The sequence below is a fragment of the Crocodylus siamensis genome, chromosome 1, assembly GCF_052110815.1.
Source record: "Crocodylus siamensis isolate JL-2025a chromosome 1, ASM5211081v1, whole genome shotgun sequence".
Classification (NCBI taxonomy): domain Eukaryota; kingdom Metazoa; phylum Chordata; order Crocodylia; family Crocodylidae; genus Crocodylus; species Crocodylus siamensis.
Genome location: NC_143395.1, coordinates 95,777,932 through 95,804,109, shown reverse-complemented (window position 1 = coordinate 95,804,109; position 26,178 = coordinate 95,777,932). Strand labels below are relative to the sequence as shown.

At 46.7% G+C, this 26,178-nt stretch overlaps 1 protein-coding gene across 1 annotated transcript in view; it reads right to left on the bottom strand.

Moving 5' to 3' along the window:
• The window catches only part of RFX6 (regulatory factor X6), a 61,726-nt gene extending 48,347 nt beyond the window's left edge, over window positions 1-13,379 (bottom strand). The window contains exons 1-4 of the mRNA XM_090031439.1: window positions 13,268-13,379; window positions 12,059-12,215; window positions 9,832-9,955; window positions 8,179-8,240 (exon numbers count right to left, since the gene is read on the bottom strand). Coding sequence (XP_089887565.1) covers window positions 8,179-8,240; window positions 9,832-9,955; window positions 12,059-12,215; window positions 13,268-13,379 — 455 coding nt within the window. The remainder of the gene's footprint in view (window positions 1-8,178; window positions 8,241-9,831; window positions 9,956-12,058; window positions 12,216-13,267) is intronic.
• Window positions 13,380-26,178: the final 12,799 nt, after the last annotated feature.

Below are 26,178 nucleotides of genomic sequence, written 5' to 3'. Positions count from 1 at the left end.
TAAAGACATTCAGTAAATGCTTACACCTCAGCACTGCAGCACCACAGTACTAAGCTCCTCATTCAGAGAGATGTCAGAGGCAGCTTATTCAGGTTGAGGTCAGCAGGTGGTCTACACAGAGAAAGTGTTGAAGCATATGTAGATCTAGGACTTTTGATAAGTGGGGTATGATATATGGAGCCAGCACTACAAGAGTGGTGGCATCCCCCTGCCTGCATCTCTGCCCCGCTCTCCACCCCAGCTCCCAGCCCCCATCACCTGGATCCACACCACACCATGACTTCATAGATTTCATAGACATCAGGGCTGGAAGGGACCTCGGGAGATCATCGAGTCCAGCCCCCTGCCCAAAGGGCAGGAAGTCAGCTGGGGTCATGGGATCCCAGCAAGATAAGCATCCACTTTTCTCTTGAAGGTGTTCAATGTAGGTGCTTGAACCACCTCTGATGGCAGGCTGTTCCAGACCTTGGGGGCTCAGACAGTAAAGAAATTCTTTCTTATGTCCAGCCTGAAACGGTCTTGCAGGAGTTTGTGACCATTCGACCTCGTCATCCCTTGGGGCGCTCTGGTGAACAAACGTTCCCCCAGATCCTGGGGGTCACCCTGATAAACTTATAGGTGGCCATCAGATCACCCCTGAGCCTACACTTTTCCAGGCTAAAGAGTCCCATGTCTCTCAGCCTGTCATTGTAAGATCTGTTTTCCTGACCTCTGAGCATACGCGTGGCTCTCCTCTGGACTCTCTCAAGCTTCTCCACATCCTTTTTGAATTGTGGAGCCCAAAACTGGACGCAGTACTCCAGCTGTGGCCCCACCAAGGCCGAGTACAAGGGGAGAATGACGTCCCGGGATTTGCTCAAGAAGCATCTATGGATGCAAGCCCGCATTTTGGTTGCTTTATTAGCCGCAGCATCGCATTGCAGGCTCATGTTCATCTTGTGGTCAATGATGACCCCCAAGTCTTTTTCTTCTGTAGTGCTATCCAACGTAGCACTGCCGAGCCTATAAGGGTGCTGCAGGTTTTTCCTCCCAAAGTGGAGAACCTTGCATTTTTCGGTGTTAAACACCATCAGGTTCTCGTCTGCCCATTTGCTGAGCATGGCCAGGTCAGCCTGGATCACCCGCCTATCTTCTGGCATGGATGCTTTGCCCCAAAGTTTGGTGTCATCGGCGAACTTGGCCAGTCCACTCCTGACTCCAATGTCCACATCATTAATGAAGTTGTTGAACAATATGGGTCCAAGGACAGAGCCTTGAGGGACCCCACTGGTCACAGGGCACCACGATGAGTGACTGCCATCAATTACAACCCTCTGGGTCCGACCACGGAGCCAATTTCTCAGCCAGCGGATCGTGGTGGAGCCAAGGCCACAACTGGCCAGTTTGGCCAAGAGGTGATCATGGGATACCAGATCAAACTCTTTTTTGAAGTTAAGACATATGACATCAATCTCTTCTCCCTCGTCCAGGTGATAGGTCACCTGGTCATAGAAGGAAATGAGATTGGTCAAACAAGACCTACCCGCAACAAACCCATGCTGGCTATCCCTTAGAATGTTAGCCTGGGCCAGTCCATCAAGGATGGCCTCCTTAATAAACTTTTCTAAGATCTTCCCCAGGATAGAAGTCAGGCTAATGGGCCTGTAGTTAGCCGGATCCACTCTCCTCCCTTTCTTGAAGATTGGCACCACATTGGCCTTCTTCCAGTCTTTGGGCACTACACCAGAGCGCCAGGAGTTTTCAAAGATCCGTGCCAGGGGCTGGGCTATGACGCTTGCCAGCTCCTTGAGTACCCTGGGGTGCAGATTGTCAGGGCCGGCTGACTTGATGGTATCCAGCTTCTCAAGGTGTTCCTTCACGAGGTCAGCATTTATGGAGGGTAGGGGATCCCCATCACCCGGATCTCCCTGTCTCATAGCAGGCATGGGCGTCCCATGGGACTGATGAAAGACTGATGCAAAGTACCTATTTAATAGGTTGGCTTTTTCCTGGGCGTCAGTTGTCAGTTGCCCCATCTGGTTTAGCAGGGGTCCAATGTTGCCCTTGCTTTTCCTCCAGCTCCCCACATATCTGAAAAAGGAATTTTTGTTGTCCTTGATGCTTGAAGCTAGTTGGAGTTCAGTTGCAGCCTTGGCTTTCCTGGTTTGCTCCCTGCAGGACCGGACCAGTGCAGACTTCCTTAAAGTTGAGCTGCTTCATTAGGTACACGGTGCTTAGGCTTTACTTGGAAGACATGCCAGCAGACTGCACCACAACCAGGGATGCTTGAGAGTCTGGACAGCAGAAACTGAGCTCAGACCATAGGGAAGCAGGGGAGTGAGATGCAGCTGGGGCCCCTGGGCTGGCAGAGCAACAGCTGGGGGGAAACAGACAGAGAGCCAGTGCAAGAAGGGGGACCCTGTCTGACACTGTTGCCATCCCTAGATGACCTGGGAACTGCAGGAGCCTCCCGGCTGCTCCTGGCTCACTCTAGCAGCCTTAGGGCTGACCTAGGGTCATTCCTGCCCTGCTCCAGCAAGGACCTGAGGGGAGCAGCTGCATAGAGTGCTGGACTTGGCTTGGGACAGCAGCAGGAATGGTTGGTTTCCTCTTCTTGCCCCTGCTCCTGGGCCAACAGGGGACACCTGACGGGAGAAGAGCAGGGCTGCACAGGGATCAGGAACAGAAAGGGAGAGCAGCCCACTGTCACCACTGTCCCCAGCCAACCCTGGATCTTGAGCAGCTGGAGTGGCTCTGGGGCATCCCCTGCCCCCAGATCAGCCAGAGACAGCAGTAACTGCTGTGTGCACGTGACATCTTCCTGAGCCTGCTTCCTATCCAGCCCTCTAAATGTCCTCAAGTGGCTGAGGAGCTCTCATTCCCATCATCCACCATTGTCTGAGCTATCCAGAGCCATGGGGAAGAGGAACCACCAGCACGTTTTCCATATAGTTCACTGTGCTACACTGTGGAATAGGGATAGGGGTGCAGCTGCACCCCTGCATTCCCACCCTCCACGCCCATGCTGCCTGGACCTACCCCCAAAGTCAGGGTACTAGAAAGCCAAGCATGCAAGACTCATAGTACCAGAAAGGGAACAAGCATGCCACCATAGCCTAGGGGCCAAGCCACTACTTTGGAAGAGGGGTGTCCTGCATTCCAGTCTCTGTCAGGCTTATTTCTGTTTTGTTAACCAATGAACATCTAAAATAAAATGTACAAGTGTAACTGAAAGCAAGCAAGAGAGAGCATGACCTTGTAGCCTCTGTAGTTACTGCACTCCCCTGGAAGGGAAGAGTTCTGGTTTCTGCTGTCTGCCTATAGGAACCTTTATGTTTATGGTCCATGACTACTGCTGTCATGACTATGCATGACTAACTTCAACAGATGAAAATGCCTATGCTATAGTCTGCTGATTAGGACATGCTCCTGGGAAAATGAGTTAGTTTAAAAACAGGTGGAAGGTAAGAAAACGGCACCTTAGAGACAAACCAGGTATGTCTACACATGCATTTACAGCAGCTTAAATTTACTGCATGGTAAGTCATTGAGCAGTTTTTTTGCCATGCAGCATGTTGGTGGGGGGGACACCAAACCATGGCACAGAAATATAGGAGTGGACATGGGGCTTTTGGCCCGCCCCCAGGCTCACCCACAAATTGTGGTCCCCCAGACTCAGGAGGCACCAGTCACCCTTGTCGGCCATTACAGGGCAGGGCAGCAATGATGCCTTTGTCTTCCCTGCTTTTCACTTGTGACCCCTATTGGGTATTTTGGTTGGTTTTCATGTGGTGTTTTGTGATTGTACTGTCTGTGAGGGGCTAAAATGAAAATTTTCTAGGGCTCTTTGGACAAAAGGTTGCCCCAAGACCCACTGAACTAGTTTTGATGGCTCAAGCAGGCCCTCTGATCCTGCCACTGTTAATCCTATATATTAGAAAATACTTCCATCTTGTGAAATTGTATTAAAAGAGTTTGACTGCTAGCAAGTGACTGCTCCCAGTCATAACAACTCAGCTCAGTCTTACACAGAAATATCTATATTACAACATGGGATACCAATAATTGCTGGAATCACTCAGAGCCAAATGATGATGCATTCATCTTCATTGTTAAACAGTTAGTTATTCACATGAGTGTTCCCACTGACTTTACTAGAACCACTCCTAGGAATAACTCCTGAGAATAACAGCAGGTGTAATTAGGGTTCAGGAAAGCTGGTCATCAGTGGGCATGTCTACACATGCAATTAATGAGACTGAATATACTCTGACTAAATTAGAGCTGGAGTAAACTAATCCCGACATCACTGTCTACACATGCAGTTAAGCACAATAATTTACTGCACTGCTGGATACCACTTTTTATTTGATGGGACTATCTGAAGGCACAGTAAATTAATCTACTCTGCCCTAATTGCTGCATGTGTATAGACAGTGATGCTTTACGGAACAGCAAATTAGTCTGCTGCACAGTAAAGTGTCTTGTATACATGTGCCCAATGAAATTACTATTATGAAATTAATACATTTTGCAGAATTACCTGAGGACTGATCACCATTTACACTCAGACTACCTCAGGATCACCTGGCCCTGTAAAGAATGGGATTGATGCAGACTTATACATGTATTAACCCCTTTAAACTGCCATAAAACTGTAAAAGCACCTTAGTGTAAATGAAAATCTAGATGCACTTCGAAGAAAAGCCAGCTGAAAAAAGAAAAAAAAAACAAAACAAATGCCAAATGTTCAAGTAAAGCCAGCTGATGCTTTTTCTTATAAAAAAAACTGTTCAAGGACAGCTAATCCATATGAAAATATAACTCACTAATATCTTCAAAGTCAGAAAGGCTAGGGATCTGCTAAGTAAATGCGGGAGATACTGTATTTTTTGTGCTAATATTATCAAGTGTGTTAGACAACAGAAGAGTGCATTGACAGTAGCCCATACATAGTTAATACTGGAGGAAGGTTTCCATTTAGAGACCCAAATTTTAAACTTAGCCTGTCAGATTCATAGAACTCAAACCAGTAAAATGTCATACATGTGAAACATTTATTTATAACACATTTGGGTCATAATCTGGTAATCTATTTACTGGATGTGGGAATTTAAAAATATTAGCAACACTTTGGGAAGTATTTTTCCCTAGCATTTTCTGATTCATTATAATTTGGAAACAGCTGGGCATAGACTCAATATCTGTTGGAGTATGTGGGTCTTCATGAGAACTTGCTTAATCTTGAAGTTTGGAAGCCATTATTTTGTTAATTATTTTGTATGTAATGTGAACCCGAGTTTTGGCGTTCATATGGAATACATTTCAAATCTAAAGAGATGCATAGCAGCAAAGATCTCAGGCAATATATCAGGATACATTTGCCTTAGGATGCCTGTAGTTGAACAAGAGGTTTCAACAATGCACAATCTCCTTTTTTTTTCCACCCATGGAGGACATTTAACCTATATAAACTTTCCAAGAACAATTTTGCTCAGAAGCTTCCTTTTGCCATTTGAAGCTGGCTTGCATAGGAAAAAATGAATTTATATCCCATTTTTTTTCTTTTCTGTTATATGTAACTAAAACCTGAAAGGTGGTTGAGCTTTTCAGTTCCTGTCTGGGTTAGAAATTTAAGTCCTGTCCACTCTCTTTTTTAGAAGGCTGGGTGAAAGCCAACAGGATGAAGTCCAATGCTGACAAATGCAAGGTGTTACAACTCAGGAAGAATAATCAAAAACAAAAATGCAAAATGGATGAAAACAAGCTGGATGGCAGCACCAATGGAGAAGAATCTATGTATCTTGGTGGATCACAGGCTCAGTATGAGTCTGCAGTGTGTTGCAGCTGAACAAAAGCAAATGTAGTGTTGGGCTGCATCAATAGGAGCATTAAGTACAAGATGCAGGAAGCGATAGTGCCTCTGCTTGGCACTGGCTAGGCTTCATCTAGAGCAGGGGTTGTCAATCAGAGGTACATGTACCCCTGGCAGGTACTTTGAAAGGTACCAAATGGTACGTGGGGTGGGCAGGGATGGAGCACCACCACCCCGTGCCACTGTCTCATAAGAGCAAGGCCAGGGAGGGGTGAGAGCAGGGCCACACAGATGCCATGCTGCCACCGCTTGCCACCTGCCACCCACCCACTCTGCATCCATCTGTTTGCCCCCTCCCAGCATCTGGCCGTTTCTACCCCCATCATCCACGTCCGGCCACTCCCCCCTCAGGGATACACTTATTAAAAAGCCTTGCAGCTGTGCAGCATGGTCAATTGTAGTTTTAGGAATTGGTTAGGAATAGGTTGTGTAGGTTTAAGAATAGCTTGTCTGGGATGGTTTGGATAGGGGTGATCCTGCCTTGAGAAGGGGTTGGACTACATGACTTCTAGAGGTCTCTTTCAGCCCTATGTGACATTTCTGTGACTTCTTCAGCAATGCATTGGAAGACATGACTTTCTTACTATGAGAGTCACCTTCAGTTCCTGGGTTTTTTACAGATGTTTTAAATGGCAAGATAAGAAAAAACACTGTGAATGGAAAATACTTAAGTAAACAAACTTTAAGTTTTTCTTATTACTATTATTATGATTACTTTCCATCTTCATACATTATTTTTTCCTTATCACCTTACTCTGCCTTTCAGCTTTTCCTCAGTAAACCACAAATCCATTGCTCTCTCATCTTTCAGACATGTCTATTTCCATAGGTCCTGATTCAGAAAGATACTTAAACAGATACATAACTTGAATCGTGTACATATCTTAGAACTAATCACATACCAGTATTTAAAATTACATAATCTTGAATTACGGCCTTAATAGAAAATGTACATCTAGATAAATGGACAAAGACTTGGACCATTTTAGTCCCATAATGGTCCTCATGGCAACACTGGCATCCTTCTGGAAAGAAATAAAACACTATTCTGAAACCAATAGAAATTCACAAATAAAAACTTTGAGTATCCTGGACTTAAAGTTGAAAAGCTACTACTAATCTTTTTGAAAGCTCCCTTTAAAGAACAATAGCATGTACACAAACCCTCTTCTATCTAAGAAGAAGTACTCCTCCAACTTTGACAACTGTGAAAATTCAAACTTACGTTTAAACATAAAAAAACTCCATGAATCTTGGTAGGTATGGAGATGAGCTTTTAAGATCATCATAACAAGCTCTGCTCTTGCAGCACATCCACAGAAAATTCGTAACAGTCTTAACTCCAAACAAGACAAAGGTCTTCCAAGTTGGGAAGGGAGCTTACTTAAATGCCTGATTCTTATTTATACTCTGATTATACATCACTACATTATAGACAATAGTAAACGTGTCTCGACATACTTGTATCACATTGCTTCTTTCTTAAGAATACACACAATCCATGAAAAAACCAAAAAATCAAAAACTCCTTAGAGACAATGGATTAGTACTTCTTCAAAGCTCTTGGAGACTCAAAAGGAAATGTGTTGTCCTCCTGGCAGATCCACCTTAATATAACACTGTTTTGGGTGTGGGGCCAGAACTAAAACTGGTATAACTCACATGCTTGACATCATACTCTTACCATAGATACTTATGTGGAAAACCAATATCTTATGCTTTCAACATCTCAACCTCTACAGTTCAACTATAAAACAGATTGATTATATATCAGATATATGCTGCTGCAAATTATGAACTCCTCAAAGGCCTTATGAATCTATCAAAAGTATCCTTATATTTTCTTCTAGTTTAGGCCTTAAACCCAGCTTCAGAAAGGTAACTCTTATTTAGGCACTTAATTTACTATTGAGGAATGATAAATGTCTCTCTCTAATAGTTTCAGATAAACTATTTGGTGTCACATAGAAAGCAAAATGAAAAGCTGTCAGATTTGCACAAAGGTGGAATATCAAGATGCAATTTCCCAGCGGAAATGAGTAATTATAATAAATACTTGGCAAAAGATTTTAATGTTACAAAATGTGCATGACTTTGTTTCCAAGAATTTCATTATCTTTATAATCTCTGGAATTTTAGAAATCATACATGGATTTTTGTTTTAAGTTCAGACTGTGCTTTTTAGTTTTACTACACACACAAAAGATGCCATTGGTAGCTCTAGATATTTGTATACAGGTTATAGTGAAGAAAATTGTAGACGCAGAAATATGTGCATTTCCTACAGCAGTACATAAGTGGATTTATAGACAATTGCTTCTTACTTTGAATGGCCTCTTGTACCAAGCCGGCGTGTGGTAAGAAGGGGAAATTTCTGGCGAATGGTCTAAAGAGAAAGGCAGACTTGTTAGTATCTAGCAAAGGCATATTTCCTTAGCTAAAAAAGCAGGTGTTGGACAGTCGCTAGATTTATGTTCCAGAGGAAATTAAATATTAGATAGTAGATAAATGGTACAAAAGAAAAACAGTGGAGACAAATAATTTACATTTGTAGTTCACAAAGAAGAAGCATTATGCCACCAGAATCCTCAGACAGACAGAAAGCTGCTTATGCTTTCTAATGGTGCTTTATATCTGAGCTTATCTCACTTTAACTGCAGGAACACCTGCCCCTCAATTGCCTTCCAACTCTCACTCTTACTCATATGCCACAAAAAACTAGCTGTCTTCAAAAGGAATCTGTGCTTTCAGGTTTACACAAGCAGCTCTGGTTGCCCCAAGCACCTAAGAAAGTTGGAGGCAGCATCTGTTTTGTCCACTCTAGGGGGATCTGGTTTTCTAATGGACTTTAAAAAATGTTAAAGTGTAATCCAGAGGTTAAGACAAGCAACATTGTCCGTCTTAGGTCCTTAAATGGTCCCCATTAATGTAGTATCTAAGCCCCTTACCATCTTTATTGTATTCATCAATTTTTTCTCTGGATTCCCCCCTGCGATAAGGAAGTAACATTTCCCCCATTTTACACATAGGGGAACTGAGGCTATGAGACAAATCCAAGGTCAGTCAAAAGGCCCATGACACAGCAAAGACTAAACTTTGGCCTCTCAGTTTCTAAGCTACTACCTTTATGAACAGATCATACTTCCTCACAAATAAGCTGAGGCAGTAGATGTACCAAATGAAAGAGTTATTTGATGAGACACACCGGAAACAGAAATCACAACAATAATACTGTTTAGGTGGAAAGTTATCGTATTCCTCACTAGTACTGACATCAGTTAATCTAAGTGCATTGTGAATTGCCCCAATATATCCTATGGAGAAAGAAAAACATGGCAAGCAAACATTTCATGAATTGGATTTTATTTCCATTACCATTATTTCATTAAACTAATGCATTTTAGTTCCCTAAGCAAATTGAGCAGATCAGTGGTGTTTTAAAAAAGATGATCTGTGAAGAATTTTTGGTTTCCTGTTTCATTAACTACACTAGATTTAATTTAAAGAGTTTGCATTTTACTCTGATTAAATGATTTCAGGATTAATTGTGGGGGAGGAACAACAGCTTTTTATTTAGAAGCTCTTTCTGTTATTATTTCTCCTTCCTTCTCTAGTAAAAGTCATCAAAGTACTTCTGTGGCTTTAGATAGGTTGAATATAATTAAATCTATGCTTTTCATACCAGATCACTCAATCTGAACTTTTTTTTGCAATGGCACCCCAATGCCATTACAAAACAAAGAGAATTTTAGTTTAGTTCCTCTGAAGTTGCAGAATTAGTTTCCCAATTTAGATGAAACAACCTAGGTTTAGCTGGACCCAATTTTACACAAGGACACAAAAGTCATAAAAAGCGCAATGAATTGGGCATTTCTGAGAGTCATGATGACATGGAAATATTAAGTGTTCTAACCAGTGTGATTTTTTTGACAAATGTGTCTAATAAACTATGAATAAATCATGTATTTGCTCTTTACCTTCCCAAATGTTGCAGCACAGGCAGGTTCTAGTTTCTCTTTTCGACAAAAGTCTAAATAATGTGCATAAAGGATGCACCTGGGCAAACAAACTCCTTCACACACTATGTAGTTTTCTTCAAGCCTGTAGAGTATATAAGCAATAACAAGAATAAAACAAATACCTGTTGAGTTTCTCCATTCTATTTTCCCTCCATTATTCCATACTGTCCTTTTTACTGACGGTTTCTGCTACAGCCCACCAAGCAGTAACTAACTGCGTGGTACCTAGAACAAGAGCCTGAGAGAGACCAGCTCCATAGACAATGCATTCGAAGTGCACTGGTTATTCACTCCCTAGAGAATAGAAAACCCAGGCTCAAGTTCCTGAATCAGGCTTGCACAGTCTCTGTGTTGTAGCTATCCCACTTTATATAAATAATTTAATATTCATTGGACTTCATTGCGTGCTCACCTGAAATGTGGGAAACATAGGTGTAAGTCCCTTGAATTTGAACATTCTACTTAGCAATATCCCTAACTTAACCACGAGACTATTGCCTATTCTGTGCTTGCTCTCTCTCCAGTTAGAAATTCCATTCCAGACCCAAGAAATCTTTATGACAGACACTTGAAAACCAATGATTTGGCATGTTCCAAGAAGAAAACAATTTGGTGAAAAATTGCTAACCAGTGCTAATTCGAATTGTCTACTGATGGATATCAAAGCAGAATTCCATAGACTGAAACCACACCTGGTGGCCATTCCTAGATCTTTTCACATTGTAGCTGTGTACCACTAAGCACCTGGTCCAGTAGGGTATTTCAGCCCTAGCCCATTTCTATTCTTCAGCATTGTATTCTTCATGGTCATCAGTAAGGCTTGTACATTACAAACACAACAAAAAATAAAACCCCTAATTCTTTCAAATGGCATAAACACATGAAAGGAAATTCTGTAAAAGACACAGGATATGGCATGGGATCATATTCCACTTTTTAGGGTAAAATAAATCAAAAACTCAGCACTAGCAAATACAACCCTGCATTTGTTCTTATGATTTTCACAGTTAGGGGGAATAATCTAGGTCTACCTCTGTAGTGTATAATACAGTTCCCAAGAGTCCAAGGGCAGTCTTTACTGAGCAAGAAAGGCAGAATTAGAGAACTATTTGGTGCAACCATGCCAAAATAAGATGCAGTAAAATTAGCTTTCCCATTAACAGTGGGATACACTAACCAAATGTATGACAGTTCAGTGAAACTATCATAAACATAGCATTAGTAGGTAACTAAGCACATCCTTTCACAAGTTTATGCCTTAATCATTCACCTCTCCATTTTCTTTCTAACACTGTTAATGGGGCTTAAGTGTTATTGTAGGTGTCATCATTCAGAAAAAATGGAAAAATCAAGGTTCTCTTTCCAATATTGTCACTTACTTGTTTTTAAGAGAGAAAGACTAATCATGTTTCACGGAAATAAATTGATACTCTGCCAATATGCATCGTATACTGATTAGTATTTTATTATTTGGTAAACGGAAAGAAACATTTCAATTACAATCTATCCTTTTACTTTCAGATACCTGAATTTACATTCAGCTCTGATAAATCTGTACACAGTGACTTTATTCTTCAACAAGTTTACTATTTCATAGAGAGCACACAGAGTGAATCTCATGAAATTATTGTAGTGAATATATTAAAAACAGATAAAGTTCATCAATATAATCTTTAAGAATTTTAGGACAAAAAACTTGTGGGCTACATTTTGAAATAATGATTTTCAAATAATACCAGAATACACCTGAATCAAATACCAAAACTGAAAAAGCGGTTATGTAATGTGACATGACTTATTGTATCAACCAATATGCACATTCACTTTCTGACACAAAATCCTATGTAATCTAGTTTTACTTATGTGACACTAAAAGACAAGTATCAATATTTTCTTCAAATAGTAGAGTAATTTTCTTTGGGAAAGCTTTCATTTTGAGATTTTCCAACCCAAATATACTCAGACTCTGTAAATAATGAGCATCTTTCTCTTCTCAAAAAAAAAAGTCTTAGCAAAAAAACTGAAGTAAAACAGGTATGCTCTGTATCTGAACTATAGGAAGGCAGGGTAGAGTTGTATCTTATAGATGAACCAAAGTGTGTGTATGTATATATATGTGGAGAGAGAGAGAGAGAGAGAGAGAGAGAGAGGTGTGAATATATCTATAAATGAATAAAAGCCTTACCACTGTAGGGTGAGTTGGGTCTGTTTCTTTTTATCCTTCATGATCTGTGTGATCGTTTTCTTTGGCGACATGGGTTTGTCCAGGGATTTTATTTTACTGCCATGAATATCTGTATCCTCCTCTTCTGAGGAAAGGGTTTCACTGTTAAAATGTATTTCTAGCAGGAAAGGGGGAGGGGGAGAAAAGAACATAAATCCAAGTGTCTCACTGCATTTATCACAGTTCCTTGTCCTGATATACTTGCCACAGTGCTGACTTATTCTTGTGTTCATTTCCTTTTATTTTACCTACAGTATTAGTGTTTGTGGCTGGTAATATGGTGTGTATAACTATGGACAGTGCCTTGGTTCAGTGGTTCTCAACCTTTTTGGCGCAAGGCACCCCTCATTCAGCTCAAGGCACACTATGGAAAATGCTAGCTCTTGCTTTTCACTCATTTTTGACTACAGAAAAATAATAGAGCAATTCGTCCATTGCAAAGACCTCAGAAAGACCACAGTAAGTCAGAATATTTTTTAACACTATGGGTTCCTATATGAAATCTCTGGGTTTATCTTGCAAATCATGTTCACACACTTAACCCTGTGTAGCATCCGACGGCACCTTTGAAAAGATGTTGAGGTGCCCTGGTTGAGAATCACTACCTCTGGCTGAAGGAAATCGCTCTACCTATCTAGGTCAGCTAATGTACCTGTACGAAACAGTAAAAACTTCCAGCATGACAAAATACAAACTATATTGATGTAGCAATCCTGGTTTGCTCTCTCTCCCTCCCTCTCTCTCTGCATCCTGTATAGCTACAGTCCGGATTTGTGGCTAGATGATCTCAGACCAAGGACGCTCTCTTTTTTTTATGTATGTGTGTTAATATATGTATATATTTGAATAGAAAGAAAGATAGATAGATAGATAAAGTATACTGGTAGACATAGAAGTGCTAGGGCTAGATAGATAGACAAGCACACATACATAGATGGATAAGTATATCAGTAGATACAGCAGTGCTAGGAATAGATACATGCGTACATACATAGACGGATAAGCATATCGGTAGATGCAGCAGTGGACAGGCAGAGAGACAGATACATAAGACAGATGGATAAGTAGATCGGGAGACAGCAGTGCTGGGGCCACATCCACCCCCATGTCTCGGGCGCCCGTGGGCAATGCCGCTGTCCCGCCCCGTCCTCGTCCCCGCCGCGCTCTCACCTGCCTTGACGCCCGGGGGCAGGCGGGGCTCGGGGCAGAGCCCGTCGGCGGGCAGCGCCAGCAGGTCCTGCGGGGGCGGCGCGGCCCGGCTCGACGCTGCCTTGAGCGGCATCGCGGGGCAGCGGCTGCCCGAGGCTCCCCGACGGCTGCCGCGGGGCTAAGGCCGGCGCCCGGGCGGCCGCATCGCTCCGGCCGCCAGGCTGCCCCGCCGGCTGCGGGCTCCTCCCCGCCGCCCCCCGCCTGCCTTTATGCCGGCCCCGGCGCGGCTCCGGCCCGCGCTGCGCGCCCTGCCCCAGCCCGCCCCCGGCAGGAGGGGGAGCCCCCGCCGCGCCCATGGCCCGGCCCGGCGCGGGGGCAGCCCTCCAGGCGCGTTAATGAGTAACCCCTGGAGCCGGGCTGTGTGGCGGGGCCGCCCCCGGGCACCGCTCCCCCCTCACAGCGCGGACAAGGGGCGGCCTCGGCGCGGCTCCTGGCCCTGCCCGAGCGCAGACCCGCGGCCCCCTCCCTGCCCCGCCGCGCCCCGGGCTGAGGCATGGCCGGGCCCAGCCTGGCCGCGGGCAGTCCCTGCTCGGTGTGGCGGCGCTTCTTCAAACCGCTCCAGTTGGCTGCGAGTTGGGCAGGAGGAGCCTCTTTCCCTTTGGGATATCCTGGGCACAGCTACAGACTCTGCGTCCACATGGGCATGCTGCGCAATAAATGTGGCGACTTACGCCGTATCCGATACCTGCGTGGTGCAGGTATTAAATTTGCCTCGGGTTCGTTACTGCGCAGTAACTCACTCTGTGTGGGGGGGGGGGTGCGGGGGCTGGCTTGGGACTAACTTTAGCTGTTCGTTTGTAGGGATGCATTTTCATGAAGAAAAGGCTGTGGTGTCAAAGTAAAATGTCAATGTTGGAACAAGATGTGTTGATCTTATTCTAATAAAATGCTTTCATCTATCCAGAATGAACATCATGGAGAACGTTGTTACAGTTTAGATTCTGTTTTTATCTCATTGTAGAATGGTAGGAAGGAAGGAAGGAAAGAAAAAGTGGAAAATCCAGTTTCTGCCAAGCTCTACAGAGCAGCTTTCTTACCAGGTTGGAAATTCAACCTGATAAAAACATGAGATTCTGTCTTGTGCTGATTTGCATCTTGTACCTGCCCAAGGCAACAATCTTGGGCATTTTGCTCCTACTGTGGCATGGCCAGCGTACTCTAGCACTCTAGCACAGTCAAGGCCATCTCTAGGGGGGTGAATCGAGGCAACTGCCCCAGGCCCCACACTTCGGGAAGTCCTCACAGAGCTGGGCCAGCTTCGCGTCCTGCTGCTTGCTACTCTCCCACTCCCACCCTCCGCTGCTGCCAAATCTGGGCCCCACACAGGCTGATTTGCCCGGGCCCTGCACCCTGGTCTTCTCTGCTGACAGTCATCATAGAAGTCATATGTTAAGTGTTAATACCCCCACTAACATCCACAGCTCTGACCTGCCACTTGAGGCCTGGCAAGCAGGAGCTTGTTTAGGAGCTGCTATGTCTACTCTGTGCCTACTCTACAATACAATACAACTGACTCTCCAGCAGCAGTATAGGCCAAGGGAGAGGCAGGGGAAGGATGGAGGGTAACAGGGGTCCCCCACTGGTTCCCCACACCACTCAGATCACTTTCCCACTGCCTAGATTGGCCTATGCCATCCCACTCTGTTGCCCCCCACTGCCCCCACACTGTCCTCCTGCTGCCCTGCACTGCTCAAATTGCTCCTCCCACCCCTCATGCAGCTCTGCCCCATGCCCCACAGGACTCTTCTCTGACTCCCTGCTCCCCTCTCACCTGTAACTGCTGGTGCTATCCCTGGGGTGAGAAAAGCTCCTCCAGGGGCTGAGCAGCTGTGGCAGAAGAGGAGGGGAGTACTCTATGGGCACATCTACATACGTGCAGTTAATGCATGTTAGCCTGATTTAAGGCACATCATGGGCTCACATCTACATGTGAGCACCTTTAATGCACCTTAAAATGCCAAATTTACGTTAATCGTGCCTAAATCTGATATCTGCAAAAGCAGGTATCAAATTTAGGTGTGATTCATTAAAGTGCATTAATGCATGTGTAGACGCGTTAAAGTCCATTAACAGGGTGACTTTAGTCCTGGGTCTGCCCAGCCACTAGGGGGCCAGCCAGAGCCCAGCCCCAGGGTTCCTGGCTGGGTGCCTCTTCTGCCTCAGGTCTGGGCTGCTCTCCGGCAGCCCCTAGCTGCAAGCTGTAAAAGCAGCCCAGGCAATCTCTGCCTGTCTTGGTTTGTGCTGCTCCTTGGCCACAGGTGAGTAATGAAAAGGACTGCAGCCTGCTGCATTCATTGCCCAGCCCTGAGATTCCCCCAGGGCTGCTGGCTCTGATATCTATGGCAGCATGGTGGCCAGTACCTGCTCCCTGCTGCTCCTTACCCCCAGCTCTATTTCTTTGCAGGCAGTGTAATGAAGCACCTCTGCTCCATGGCTCACAGTCTTTGGCTGTGCCCCTGTCCAGGGTGCTGCTGGCAGCCATGCAGGGACAGCTACAGGGGGGCCCAGAGAGCTGGCACAGGGATCATGTCCAGCACATTGTCCCTGTCAAGCCACAGCCTCACCCACATGCCCAAACCCATCTGGAGTGCCCGGGCCTGGAACTGGACCTAGGAGGAGGTGCGCAACCTCATAGCATTCTGAGGCAGGACTGATGTCCAGAGATGGTTCACACAGTGTGGGAGCTTGAACACTCACATTTATAAGGCCAAATCAGGTGGGATGCATATGCAAGGCCACTCCCAGTTATCTTAGCAGTGCCTCATGAAAGTCAAGGTCTTGAAGGCACAGTGGGTGGCTGTGACCACATTTAATCGTCAGTCTGGTCATGCCCAGAAGACCATGCCCTTCATGCAGGAGCTAACCTGCATTTTGGCTCCCTGGGAGACAGGCTGCACCTCTGCAAGTGCCACCAGCAGGGGTGGCCTAATCTTGCCTGCTCTGCACCCTGACACCTCCTGTCACACATCACCTGAGGAGGGTGCCCTCCCCCACCCACCTCCTTGCCTGCTGCATCTACTGGCACCTTGGAAAGCCCTGCCTAGCAGCTGTTTCACCCTCTGCCCAGCCCCACACCCTGCCTTGAAGAACAGCCAGCCATGTCACTGCCAGCTGCCAGCTCTTCCCCAGGTGGGGAGGGACACGTGGCCAGGCTCTGGCCTGCTGCACACTACAGGCCATGGATACTGGGTGTAGCCAGACACCGTCACTGACAGGGAGCCCTATGCCAAGCCTTCCAGCCTTGCTATCCCTGGACACATGGTAAATACTGCCACTGGGGAGGGCCATCCAAGTCACTGGCCCTACCCCTGCCCCTGGCCCCTGCCCCTGCTCCCTGCCTGGCCTGCCCATACTCCCCTTGGCCCCAGAGTCCCCCGCCTCCCCCCACACCATACCATGCAGAGAGGTGGGACACAGTTCAAAACTTTATTGAGCAGCCTGTGTCCCAGCAGCTGGGCGGGCACAGGCCTCTCACACACTAAGGAAGGCATCAGTCCCAGAGGCAATATCCTCCTTGGCAGCAAGGTTGTGTAGCACTGCAACAGGTGTCAGTGGAGGTCGTGGGCAGCCCAGGTTTGCCCCCCATGATGTCATAGCTCAGGGCCCCAGACCAGGAGGGTAGGTGTGCCTGGGGTACCAGGAGGAGAGGCAACAGCAGGGCATAGTGGCTTGGGCACCCCCCCCACCTGCACAAATAGCTCACTGCACACTGCCTAAGGCACATGCAGCAAGGGAACAGTGGTGCCATGGAGGGTGGCAGCCTCATGGCACCTCCCTGGAGAGGCCCCCTGTGGAGTAGACAGGGGTGCAGCCAGCCTATCACCCTAGTTGTCCAGGAGCCCTGTGTGCCCCAAGCCTGGGTGCCATGGGCTAGGCAGCAGTATGGCAGACCAGCTGGCTTGTAGGGAGAGGTGGGGAGTGGGGCCTAGAGCTGTGGCAGCAGGTGCAGCCACCCTGGGAAGGGGGCGGGGGAGGCAGGTGCCTACAGCCAGCACCCAGAGGCCCGCCAGCCCCAGGGGAGTGAGCAGGGCTGGGGGGCTTGGCTAGCAGCCACCTGAGCATAGGTCTGCCTGGACAGCTTTCCGTGGTCCCTGGGAACCCATGCATGGCCAACCACTGATCTGAGGCCAGGCAGCACACAGCCCCTAGTGCAGATCATCTTATCTCTGAAATGTTGCAAACTCACATAAAGGCTTCTGTCTCTTGCCTCTGCAGGGCCAACATCTGGACTTTGGGGAGAGGCCACCGGGGCCTGTGGAAATGTTGCATCAGGGTTGCTGCCACCCACTGCTGGAGTCGCTTAGACATGCTGATTGTCAGCGATGCACCAAGGACTGGACTGTCCTGCTCCAGTGGCTGGTGGTAGTGGTTGTGATGAAGAACTGGGCAGCACAGAAGCAGGCATGAGAGGCATGGGAGCTGGCCTGGCAGCAGAAAGATATCACCTGCGAGACCACCCAGGAGGAGGCAGAGGACCAGGTGTATCAGGAGCACTGGGCCCAGCTGGAGGCCCTGAAACAGTGCTGTGTTGAGCCAGGGCCACCCAATGCAGACCATGGCCATGCCTTTCCACTCCTGGCCCCTGGCCCCGGCCCTGCAGAGTCCCTGGGTCCCTCCTGCTGGCCCGCAGCAGGCCCCCACCTGGGCCTTGGAGGAGGACCTCCACCACTTCCTACACAGGATCCTCTGGCATTCACCATGGCCCTTGGACCTGCAGGGGAACTGTCTACAGCCAGGGTGCTAGCTGCCTGCCACCAGGCTGTGTGCCCTGGATGTCCCCACCCCACAGACCCCAACTCCGGGACTTATACAATGACTGAAACTGTTGTACATAGGTCTCAGTTTGGGAAGAGGGGTTTTTATTGTTGGGGGGTGGGGGGTGGGGCTGGAGGGGCTCTATGTGTTGGGAGAGAGGGAGCTCTGTTGTTTGTGGGGGGGAGGTAGGGAGGTGTGGGAAATAAATGTGAGGGATGTGAAGGAAATACAAATTTTGATTTCAAATTTGTGCATGTCCTGGAGTGGTGCTGGGGGATGGCCAGTGGGGCAGGCAGGTGTCAGCAAGGATGTCTGGACACATCTCCATGTCCTGGTGCTCCAAGTGGGATTGGAGCTGGCAAATCAGGTTTTCAAAGGTGGCCCAGGACATCCAGGCCACTGGTTATCATCCCATTCCTGCAGCACAGCATGCTGCAACCAGTCCTGGCTGGCACAGTGGGCCCAGAGGCAGTGGGGCTGGTGGGATAGGACGGTGACAGCCATTGTGTTCTGGAACCTGGGGTCACCATGGCTGGTGGCAGCAGCCACATGGCAGCAGGGTCCCAGAAGGCCATGTACCAGTCATCTAGCAGGTGGCCAGAGCAGGTGGGGGAGTCAGGTGGCACAAGGTGGCCAAGTGCCAGGCATTCAGAAATGGCAGCATGTGTAGGGTTACCATACATCTGTGGTTTCCCAGACACGTCCTCTTTTTTGGACCCCTGTCCTCTTGTCCAGGTGGGTTTTTAAAATGCAATCAAATGGCCAGGTTTTTGCTCTTTCTCTGCTTTCTTGGGCTGCTTGCTTGGGGCTGGGAGCAGCGGGCAAGGTGTTTGGCTGTCAGGGGTCATGTGATCCCCACTGGGGCCCCAGCCAAGTAAAGAGACACTCTGTGTGTGGGGGGAGGGGTATGCACATGCAAGCGCAATGTGGGAGCTGGTTGAGCAGCAGGGTTGGGGGGGCAGGGTGTTGTGGGTCAGGAGTGAGGAGCTGGGGGGCAGGGCTGGGGGGCAGGGAGAGAGGGGCCCTGGCAGGACTGGCAGGCAGGGGCCTGCAGGTCCAGAGTGCATGACACTGGAAGGGCTGGGGGCTTGGGGGCTGTGGGTCAGGAGTGAGGGGCACCAGCAGCACTGGGGAACAGGGGGCTGTGGGGCAGGGGGCTGTAGGAGTGAGGAGGGGCTGGCAGTGAGGAGGGTCGGGGCTTAGGAGAGAGGGGCAGAGGCAGGGCACAGGCATATAACTGCCTCTCCCCCACAGTCATATGTCCCCTCCTCTCTATCCTCCCCCAACATTTGTCCTCTTTTTTGATACTGGAATAGGGTAACCCTAAGCATGTGAGCAGGACAGCTGCAGCAGCCCTGAGGAGCCAGGTATCCTGTCCCTGGGCACCACGGCCAGGAGCTGGGGCAGCCAGGGCTGGCAAGCACAGCTGTGGCAGGAGCAGGGCTGGCATGTGCTGCCTATTTCTCTGCCATGCTGCTCCAGAAAACAGCTGCCCAGAGGTCACAGTGCAGAGGGTGTGCTTTTAAGATGCCTGCCAAGTGCTGGCAGCTGGCTCTGGCTTCAGCATTGTTGCCAAGTGCTGGCAGTCATGTTGCCAGAGGCTGGAACTCCCCACAGTGGCCACGCAGGCACACAGCAGGCCTAGTGTGACTTGGGACTAAAGTTAGTCCCAAGTCCCACCACGTGTAGACACCAGCCAGAAAATGCTTAATGCACATTAGCCTTATGTACATTCAATTCAAGCACATTTAAATTCACTTATAGATGTGCCCTGTAGAATAGCCTTATAGAATAGCCATTTTGCTCTAAGTAGAGAGAGGTAGTTAGCTATGTTAGTTTGAAGTCAGGCAGAAGACAGGGAGATTTGCACCTTATGGACTAACTAAATCAGAGATGCATAAGGTTTCTCAAGCAGCAGTAGTGTAGTGGCTGAATGACCCACAGATGTTATTATTAGCTACAAATGCCATACATGCCATCATCTCCTTATATTGCCCCTCTGCTGTCAACTTTGGACAGATAGTGTGGTCCCTGCATGAAAGAATGACTTAACACTGATTTGACACCAATTCCAGAATTATACCTGAGTCTATGGCAGAACATTTCACTTCCCTGGACATTCCATTGCTGACCTCAAAGCAGCTGTTCTCAGGCAGTGAAATTTTAAAAACCAACTTGAACAGAAAATGGTGGAACAACAAACCATGCACAAACTCAGTTGTGGGAAGTGCAGTCTATAAATTGAGAGTACAGATTCTCAGTACAATAGCAAGTTTATGCCAGTGTTGCACCAGCACTGAGTACCCTTGCATTGGGGTGGCAGATCAAATGGATGGTGGTAGGATCCCTTGCAGCAGCAGGCTGAGGAAGGCAAGTGCTGCTGCTTTAAGAGCAGTGGATGCACACAGAGCTTGGCTCCACTTCTACCTGTACAGCCCTGATTCCATTTCCATGCCTGTTTTCTCTGCTTTAAAGGCTCAGCCAAGAAAGAGGGTAAGAGGCTTCTTCCTGTATGGCAGGATGGATAGCTCCCAGTCCCCATTAACTCTGCTGCCCAGCTTGCCCTCCTGTGGCGACTCACATAAGGATGGACTGAGTGTCTGTCCTAGCCCCACATTGACGTGAGCTTAGCCTGAGCTCAATCCAGATCACAGGCAGCAATCATGCTTGTCTTGCCCAACCCTGGAAGGAGCTGCCCACATGAGGAAGCAGGAAATATGCAGCACCTGCCCCTGCCCTTGGTGCTGCTGGTCTACCTACTGCATGGGCATTCAAGTTGTCCCCCTGGCTCATATGGGCTCCAGGACTCTGTGCCTGCTTTGCTATTGCCATTGCAATTACTTCTAGCCCCTGGTCCCAGCTGGGATTCACATATGGCAATGGGAGAAGAGGGCAGAGCAGGGAAAGGGCAGGAGGGAGGAAACTTGTTTATTGCATTTTTTTTACAAGTTCACACCCCTTGTCCCTTTGATGTGTGGTGCTGGACATCCTGAGGCTGTGTGGGGATATTTTGCTTGTGTTTTGTTTTACACACATATTTATATATACTGAAAGTAATCTCATAACATTTCCACAAAAAAAAAAACAATAATACAAAATGATTGTTGTTATGCAGTAGGACAGTGGTACTCAACCTTTTTGCCCAGCAGACCGGATGGGCAGTGCCCCATCCATCCACGGGCAGGATCCAGCCAGTGGTCCTGATCCAGCACCCAAGGCACGTGTGGCAGAGTCCAATTACGCCACACAAAAAGGAATGGGGGCACCTTGGGAGCAATCCAGTCATATGAGGGAAAAGGGCTGGTATGACCCAGCTCTGATCCAGCCATGTGGAGAGAAGGCGGCATAGCCTAGCTGTGCAGAGGGACAAGAGCATGGCCCAGCTCCTAACTTGGTCATGTGGGGGGAGGGGATATGGCCAGGCTCTGACCCACTGCACAGAGCTTTGGAATTTGGCAGGGGGGTTGGGTGGTGGCATTAATTGTCATTGCACCTCTGCCACCAAATTTCCCAGCACATGGGCTGGATGCCATTGCTCCATGGGCTGGATATGAGCTGCTGCCTGGAGGTTCAGCACCCCTGCAGTAGGGCATAGAAGGGTCCTCTGCTCATGATCTGCACCAGATGCCACAATGTCTGGCTACCACTCCACGGATTCTTATCCCATTACCCAGATTATCTTTTATAATGCTTATGTCCCTCAGTGGGTTAACTGCTTTCTCTTTCCTACTTACCTTGCCTTTCCCAGTAGCGCCCCTTTCTTTTTCCTCCCCGTTCCCTACCCCTTGTATTCTAATCACTGCTTTCTGTTTAAAAGCTCTGCTTCTTGCAGTCCCTTCACAGCACCTAGAAGAAGTAAGCTACAGCTTATGATAGTTTAGGTGTCTCTGATTTAGTTAGTCTAGAAGAGTAGTTCTCAACCCCCAGCCCACAGGCCAGATCCAGCCTGCGAGGCCATCTCATCCAGACCATGAGTCTCCCTGTTGGTCTAGAAATTTGGGGGCAGGAGGAATGGTGGCAGTATTAATAGCCTCTTCCTAATACCAGATTTCCAAATCTATAGGGATCTGGAATGACCTGCTAGATCGCGCTGACTTGCAGGGTCACTTCATGGCCAGATCTGTCACATGGGGTTGGGCAGGCACACAGCTAGGTTATATCTGAGGACTGACTGCACAACTGACCCCATGCTGCGTCCAGCCCACAGACCGCAGGATCTGCCCATGGACCAACCTAACACCACTCACGCAGCAGATGGGGCCAGAAGGTTGAGCATCAAGGTCTATAAGTTGCCAATCTACCCTGCTACTCTACTACTCTAAGTGCAATAGTTTCCATCCACATGGTTCCAGGCTGAAGTTAGTGATCTGTCCCTCCTCAGACTCACAGCACAAGCCTTGCAAGAGCCTATATGATAGATTAAATGTTATAACTTCTGTTATACAGAAGTATAGCAACCTGTATGACAGATGCAAGCTGTAATATGAATATGAGAAATAGAACTGAGCAATGAAAAAGACTTCAAATGTCATCCCAGCTATTCTTCTGCAGGATAACATGGTTTCCATTAATAGACTTCGTAGTATTTGTCCACTCTAGTTATACATATCCTAAGTGACAGTGTTTTCACCATTTCCCCTTGGAGATTATTCCAGAGTTTAAAGAATTTGATTCTTAGGACATGGTATTTAGCTTAAACTTTCTCTTATTTAATTTTATCCTGTTGTTTTTATTTATAGATTGATTATTCTAGCATATCTCTATGACATGCTAGAATTTTTCTCCCTCCTACAAGACAAACACTTTTATCTGGTTATCACCTCCCCTCCCCTTCCATTGTGAGCCATCATTTCACTAACCTGTACACACAGGACCAAATCCTTATGCATTTTATACTTTGGTTACTAGTCAGTCCAGACGCTTGGTCAAATTCAGATCACAGTTATCACTTGGTGCAACTTCAATATTCTGGTGTACTGAGAACTGAATTTACACTTTGACTTCATTTAGAGTTGTGACTGATCAAGTACTTCAGGATTAGGCCCACAGCAGTTAACACTTTCAATATATTTCCTCTAAGGTAAACTGCTCTCAGCCCTTATCTATTTATTTATTTCAGTCTTTTATGAGAACAGTACATGAAGATCCATACATTGGTACCAAGGTGCACAGAACTGAGTGCAATATGTCCGGTGTAGGTTTTCTCTGTGTTACTCCAGAGCAACTCCACTAAAATCAGCAGGATAGCAGCAATGTGAAATTAGCTTGATGCAGCAGTGCATCTGGTCCAGAGACCAGCTGGCTCCCTCCCCTGGTGCAGCCAACCAATTATGGCTACCTCCTGCATGGTGCCCTCTTCTTTTATCACACCTGCTCAGGGTCAGCTATAATTTGGCTCATTGAGAGAGAAAATGCTGAAAGGAGCCACTACTTTAATTAGCTTTACCTAAAATCTGTGATGACTTTTAAGAGCCATTTAAGCAAATCTAAATGCTCAATGGATTTAGTAACCTTTGTATAGCTCTACTTGTCTTTTTAAGGCCAGTAAAAGATTGTCCTGAGGTGTGGCCATTTTAATATAAAACTAAGCATATGTCTGCAATTATAAGGGAAAAAAATTGTAGGCTTGTGTACCTAAGCAAATACACACTGCTTTAAGAGTACATGAGAGCTGGTATCTCATCCTGTACCACAATATGTGAGCAAACATGTCTATTCCATAATTAATAGAAATAAAATACATGAGAGAGACTATAAATACAGTGTAAATTATTCTTTTGATGCTGGGTGCATTATAATAAGCCTAAAATATTTTCCAAAGCACTGTATTTGAAAACTATGCTGTGAATAGCAAAAACCAATTTATATAGAAAGAAAAAATATCCTTGGAGGAGAATTATGATGAGTAGAAACTACTTGGTCAGAAGCAGAACACTCCCCAACAAAAAAGCAGGGAAAAGGGGGAATTGTCATTCATATAGCAGTTTAATAAATGCAACCCTTCTGCTTATGGTGAAAAATGATCTGTTCTTCTGAACCCTAACATCTACACCTTCTATGCTTTTTTTCACACATGTCTATGGCAGAACGCTTTAACTTCCATTGCTGGCTTCAGAGTAGCTGTTCTAAGACAACAAAACTTTAAAAATTAACTTGAACAGAACATTGTGGAACAAGAAATCATCCACAGTCTGGATTGCATTAAGTGTGGTCTAAACAGGAACTATGGATGCTTATCCCATGGATAAGATTTTGTGAACCTTTTGCCTCTATGGGCTTATTACTTGTTTGCCTCTCCCAGCTCTGCTCCCACTCCTACCCACTCCTCTCCCTTCCTCCCTTCCCTGTTTTTTTAATTCAAATCACCCTCTCCATTTGAGACACATCTCCATGCATGTCCTTTCACAACATCTGATGAAGTGAGCTAGGCTCACGAAAGCTTATACTATACATCTCTGATTTAGTTAGTCTATAACAGAGGTCAGCTCCTGGACTCCATTTCCCAGTGGCCCCTGCCTGCATCACCATGGCCAGTTTCCATGGAGACGGCAAGAGCAGTGGGGTGGTGACAGTGCGAAGCTAGAATTTCCACGGAGACAAGTCCAAGTAGCACTGCTCCGGGCATGTAGGCAGCAGATCACAGTTTTGGCCCACGCTGTCACTGCTGTAAGATCCCCGCCCCAGCCCTGGAGCATCTCCCTGCCCAGCTGTGCATCCTGCCAGCGCTGCTTGGGCCAGTCTCCATGGAAACCCTGGCCTTGCACTGTCATGGCCCTGCTGCTTCTAGGGTCTCCATGAAAACCAGCTGCAGCAATGTGGGCAGGGGCTGTTGGGAAATGGAGTCTGCCATGGGACTGATCCAGCCCATGGGCTGGACTGTGTTCACCCTGGTCTATACAATACAAGTCTACACTGCCTTTTTTCACCTTAATCGGGTACCTCATTCTTCCTGGCTTTTCTTACTCTTCACTTGCTCTCATTCTTTCACTTCTGCAAGCTTTATCTTATTTTCCTCAATAGGATCCTTTTTGTGTGAATAAAACAAAAATGATAAGACTCACTTGACCACAAACACCTCTTCCCTTCCCCAGAATTCCAGATCCTGTCTTACTTCTGCCCCACAAGAGTCATCTGGAAGTGTTATTATCTCATCCTCCTTCCTTTTCCTTGAGGATGTGGGCACTGTCTGATGTTTTCTGCTTGGTGTCCTCCCTTGGTGCACTCATTTTAAAATGTTACCCTCTCTCCTGTCCTTGTTTTCTTCTTTAGTTGTCTCCCATAATCACTTGATGTGCATTTGGTGTCTCCACAGATAAAGGGGGGCTTTTAGCTGTACTTGATGGGCAATGGCCCATGCTCCTAATAGACATCAAGTAGGCCTTCCTCATCCCTGGATCTCATTCAGTTCAGAACTGTTCACTCCACAATATCTGCAGTTAATATGGTTATAAGATAGCTTTCTCCTGGCCAATTCTTAGGGTGCTTTCTCATCCTTCTTGACCTCTCATCCTTCTTGACAGCTGATTACAGTCTTTCCAGGCCTCTTTTGTGGTTGTGCTCCTCTGCCTATCTTTCTGCCGCAATTTCAGTGCCCGGAAGTTAGATTGGGTGGCCATTTTAAACATGATCTAATCTCCTCCTAACCTCTCCAACTGACTGTATGTAACTGTAGCTTAACTGAAGGGCTATCCCCAATTCCTAGCCTGTATAGTCTAAATAAGGGAGCGTCTCCAAGCTACAACTTCTATTACCAGATGTAGCTCATCCCAATTTTTCATTTTATACTAGGTAAATTCTGAGTTCAGTAGCCACCTTGCTGATGAGTTCAATCTCTGTTTCCTCCTCCAACTCCACCTGTACCTGCTCAGTCTAAAAGATTAGACTGTCTTTCTAGCATTGCATTACTTGCCGGGCACATCTACACATGTGCTTTAATGCATATTAACCTATTTTAATGCATATTAAAGCATCACTTTAAAAACATGCACTTTCGCTCATGTGCATTAAAGTAGGCTAATGTGCATTAAGCACCACTTAAAACACATGCTCTTTAGTTAATGTGCATTAAGGTAGGCTAATGCACATTTTCTTAGTATCTCACAATGGAGGTACTAGAT